Source organism: Sinocyclocheilus rhinocerous, unplaced genomic scaffold (genome assembly GCF_001515625.1).
Source record: "Sinocyclocheilus rhinocerous isolate Xijiao unplaced genomic scaffold, SAMN03320098_v1.1 scaffold3744, whole genome shotgun sequence".
NCBI classification, from domain to species: domain Eukaryota; kingdom Metazoa; phylum Chordata; class Actinopteri; order Cypriniformes; family Cyprinidae; genus Sinocyclocheilus; species Sinocyclocheilus rhinocerous.
This window is the reverse complement of record NW_015659771.1, coordinates 33399-37732: the sequence shown is the minus strand read 5'-3', so window position 1 is coordinate 37732 and position 4334 is coordinate 33399. Positions and strand designations below refer to the sequence as shown.

The 4334-nt window shown below is 34.4% G+C and overlaps 1 protein-coding gene across 1 annotated transcript; it reads left to right on the top strand.

Moving 5' to 3' along the window:
- Positions 1–5: 5 nt before the first annotated feature.
- LOC107724221 (apolipoprotein B-100-like) lies at positions 6–4059 on the top strand (the record flags this gene model as incomplete). The annotated part of the gene is made up of 8 exons (XM_016533062.1): positions 6–36; positions 144–229; positions 398–717; positions 1164–1266; positions 1587–1699; positions 1807–1952; positions 2175–2319; positions 3931–4059. Coding segments are annotated over 8 exons (1073 nt in total), but the record flags the coding sequence as incomplete, so codon positions are not given.
- Positions 4060–4334: the final 275 nt, after the last annotated feature.

Genomic DNA, 4334 nt, shown 5'->3' with positions numbered 1-4334 from the left:
CACAGAGAAGCACATATTACTTCCTTTCTCTTACAAGTGAGTGACACTGACATCATATTACTTGCTACATTTTCTAATGATATTTGTGCATGAATGGAACATCATATTTTAATTCATTTATATGTATTTCATTTTCTTTGCAGGAATACGTATGGTATTTCTTCTCTTGTTAAACAAATCCTAACTCTTGAGGGAACCAGCAAGATTAATGACAGAGTTTTTGATTATCGTGAGTGTTCCCAGTTTCACTGTATATCTCAAATAGATTTGAGAACTTTGGATTTGATTTGTCTGGTTAAAAATGATAGAAGTGTTGGGAATGTGCTGACTTCATTTTTTCCCTGGTTGTGACTATGTAGCCTTTCACTCACAAATCATCCCGCTCTCCAAAATACAGGTTCTACTTACCCCAAACACTTGGCTCTAGAGGCAGTGGAGGATAAAGCCCCAGCCCAGACCTCCGAGGCTCTGCTGTTCATCTTCAGGGAGCTGAAATCCATGAACGAAAAGCCAGATCGGCAGCTGAGGGCCAGCACTTTCCAGAGTTTGGTGTCTGAACTCCGTGGACTCGAGCATGAGGTTCTGAAGCAGACCATTACTCAGATGGTGGAGGAGGACAAGTTCATGACCTGGCAGGCCCTGATTCAGTGTGGCACCCCAGAGTGTGGCAGCGCCATGTTCAGTATTCTGAAGACCTTTGAAACTGATGCCATTGAGGTAGATGTTGCTGGGGTCGTCTTATAATCAGGGTCGTCTTATATTCGGGCCAATACGGTAATTCCATACTCCATTTCTAGCAAGAAATAAGCATACATATTTACAACAATATTCAGATTTTAAATGTAGTATGGAACTATGATTGAACCATTGAACCATTAGAAGTTAAGCACAATAAAATAAAACAAAATTAAAATTTGAGATAAGATTTGAGACTCAACACATGTTGTTTATTTCCTTTCCATAAGATCCAGGTCCTGTGCTAATGATACTGTAGATAATTTAGAGTAGATAATTCAGAACACAGTCCATTAGGAATAAATAGTTGAAATGTTCTCTGAACTTTTGCACACTGACTTGGTTTTAAAGATAAGGGTTGTAAATTGGGAGAGGGCATGTTGCTTGAAAATAACTGTGATTAGGACATGACTCACATATGTCACTAGAGAAAATGGTATTTGGTAGTAACTACTGGGATTCTGCTGGGTAACTACTCCACTATTGTCGAGTGGAATCCCATCATTTGTGGCATTTGTATTGCATTTGCCTGTAACAGAATAATATTTTGTTGAAAGTTTATGTCCGACATATTTTAGTGTTTTAACTGTAAGCAATATTAAGAATATATAATGACAGTCAATGAAGTTAAAGGCCCTTCAACACCCTTTAGCCCTTTTATTACAATTATATATATAATCCTATAATCCTATATATGGTATGTCCTACATTTTTGTTGAACAATTTTTATTGGACAACAATAAATTAATTGAAAAATAAATGTACTGAGAACATGATTTTTTTTCTGAGTGTGTTATTATTCTTACAAAAATATCATTTTTGAATTGACATAGTATGTATTTCATTTACAGTATCTAAAAGATTTAAGATCTACAAAAAATATACATATCAATATGAAGCTGAGATCCAGAACAGGGTGACTGGGACTTCCCCTCTCACGAATGGTCCCAAAATCTCCTGCAAGGTACATGTAACAAATGAAGGGTGAAAAATCATGTAACAATTCAGTTTCTCAATATGTCTTTCCTGTTTTTATATTCCTTAAATTCATTAACACCCTTCTACCCATAGGTCGAAATTGATGTGCCTGTGGCATGCAGCTTTGAGCTCCGTACCAGTGAGTGCTCCCTAACTGAGGTGGTCGGAACGGATGCAAATGGCGCGCCCATCTATGCACCTGCTGCTGAGGCCCAAGCCTTTCAAGCAGCCATAGAAAAGTATGTTCCCCTTCCCTTTAGAGAAAATAATGTTAGGTCTGCAAATATTCAAAATGAGCACAGCCAATATTGCTTAAATATACCAACAGCCAATGGAAAATTTAAAATACCTCTAAAACTATACATTGTAAGACCGGTCTCCAGTTTGGAATAAACTGATTTTAAAATTGATCAGGAACTTTTCAACAAGTGATTCAACAACTATTCCTTCTCTTTGTACAGAAATGTACTGAAGTTTGTAATTGAGGGTGAGACAGGTGTGACACTCTATCCTGAGGGAGATGAAACCAACATCCTGAACTTCAAGAGGGGTATCATCTCTGCTCTGATTGTTCCTGTCATGGAGAAGGAGGAGAGCAAAGACATGGTACATAAACACGTTTTCTTCTTCCTTTAGGCCTTAATCTGAAAATAAATGAATTGCCTTTTATTGTATGTTGAACTTGTTAGACTAATTTAATTTAAGCACTGCTGTTATGGACACCCACTTAAACACTAAGCAAATAAGATATGAATCTTCTTATCTGGAATAATAAATTCCAATGAAGGTACAAGGTAATCTTGACCCAGGTAGTCAGCTGATAGGAGACTATTTCATGATATGCATGATACTGCCTCTACATCCTCATAAACCTAATGATAGGTTTGAAACAATTATTTCAGTACTCTCAGGATTTGCTAAAAAAATACTGAGGCCAGCTTTTGCATTTTTGCTTAGTATTAATATTATTTTTTATAATACAAAGTAATGAATAATCAATATCTAAAATATCCTTGCTCCGACAGAGCCCCCAATCGCCACTACACCATTACTGTACATTACCTTAAAGTAGTTTGTTTGTATTTGTTAGTAGTAATACAATTATTGCAATTGATTGTAATTAAAAATATTATTTTTGGCCACATAACTTTGGCCACATATGGCTATAGGTAAATTAATAAATCAAAATAAGAGGTGGGAAATAATTACTCAAAACAGTGAGTTATCCGTATAATTTTTTTCTGTTTATATGTAGCATTTGTATGCTTATATGTATGCTTATAATAGCATTTCTGACATGCTATCAGAAAATATTGAGTGCATATTGTACAATAGCAAACCATGTCTAGTGTAAAATCCTCTAATAATCCATTGACTGAAAAGAAGTAGTGATTCTTTACCCCACCCCACCTCAGCCTACCAAATAATTTCACTAAAAATTCTGAAAATGTAAAGACATTTTGGTAACACTTTCTATGAAGACCGTATTTATAATACATTATATGGGTATTCTTAGGGCATTATAATGAATGCATAATATATTATTAAAAAAAACATAATATATTGTATATTAATTATATAATTAATTATAACAACAGTTTTAATGCATTATAATATTTACTTATTTGTAGTTATAGCTTTTAAGAGTATGATGATTTATAACACACAATAAACAAAATGCATTCACTTACAATGGATTATATTTCCCATAGTTATACTATATTATAAGTCTCATATCTTGCCATTGTTAACGTGTTACTTTACATAAAGCAGACAAAGACCACTTATAAATAATAACAACAACGACGACGACAACAACAACAACAATAATATTTTTTTTTTAAACAGCCATATTGTCAGATATTTGATCAGATGAATGTGTTATATGCCACATTTGCTTTTAACCATATTTGTAATATCAGTAAGATACTGTGCAGATCTTAAATAAAAAAATGTCAAGATATGAGATTTATAATCCATTATAAATTAAGTGGATTTATTAAAATTCAATTCAATTAAATTCTGTTTCATTAATTATCATCCTCAGTGCAATTTACCAATTACAGAATGTTTAAATAAACAGGTAATGATTAGGCAAGTAAACGCTAACCAATATTGACAAAAGCAGGATATCATACAGACTGAGCCAACAACAGGTGAAAAAATAATTTTCAAGAAACAGATAATGTACTTAAAATTATATTTGTTTGTCAAAAGCAATACCCTCTGTCCAAGCTGATTGGCAGTACCCAGACTTGCAACTATAAGTTCGACAACCAGAAGAAGCACATGACCTCTGCCACGTGCACAGAGAAGCACATATTCCTTCCTTTCTCTTACCAGTGAGTGACACTGACATCATATTACTTGCTACATTTTCTAATGATATTTGTGCATAGGTACGCAAATTATTTTCCATTTCTAGACTGCTTAAGTCCTTTAATTTCCCTACTGGAAAGACCAGCATAGACCAGCATGAATTTTCAAGCTTGTCCAGGCTCGTTCATATTAATTAAGTGCTGCCAGCATCACCATGGTGTCAGATGCAAAACATGGTTGGTGAAGACTGTCATTTGTATGATCTTTGTAGTGAAGCTGGTCCACCAAATTAATCGTGCTTT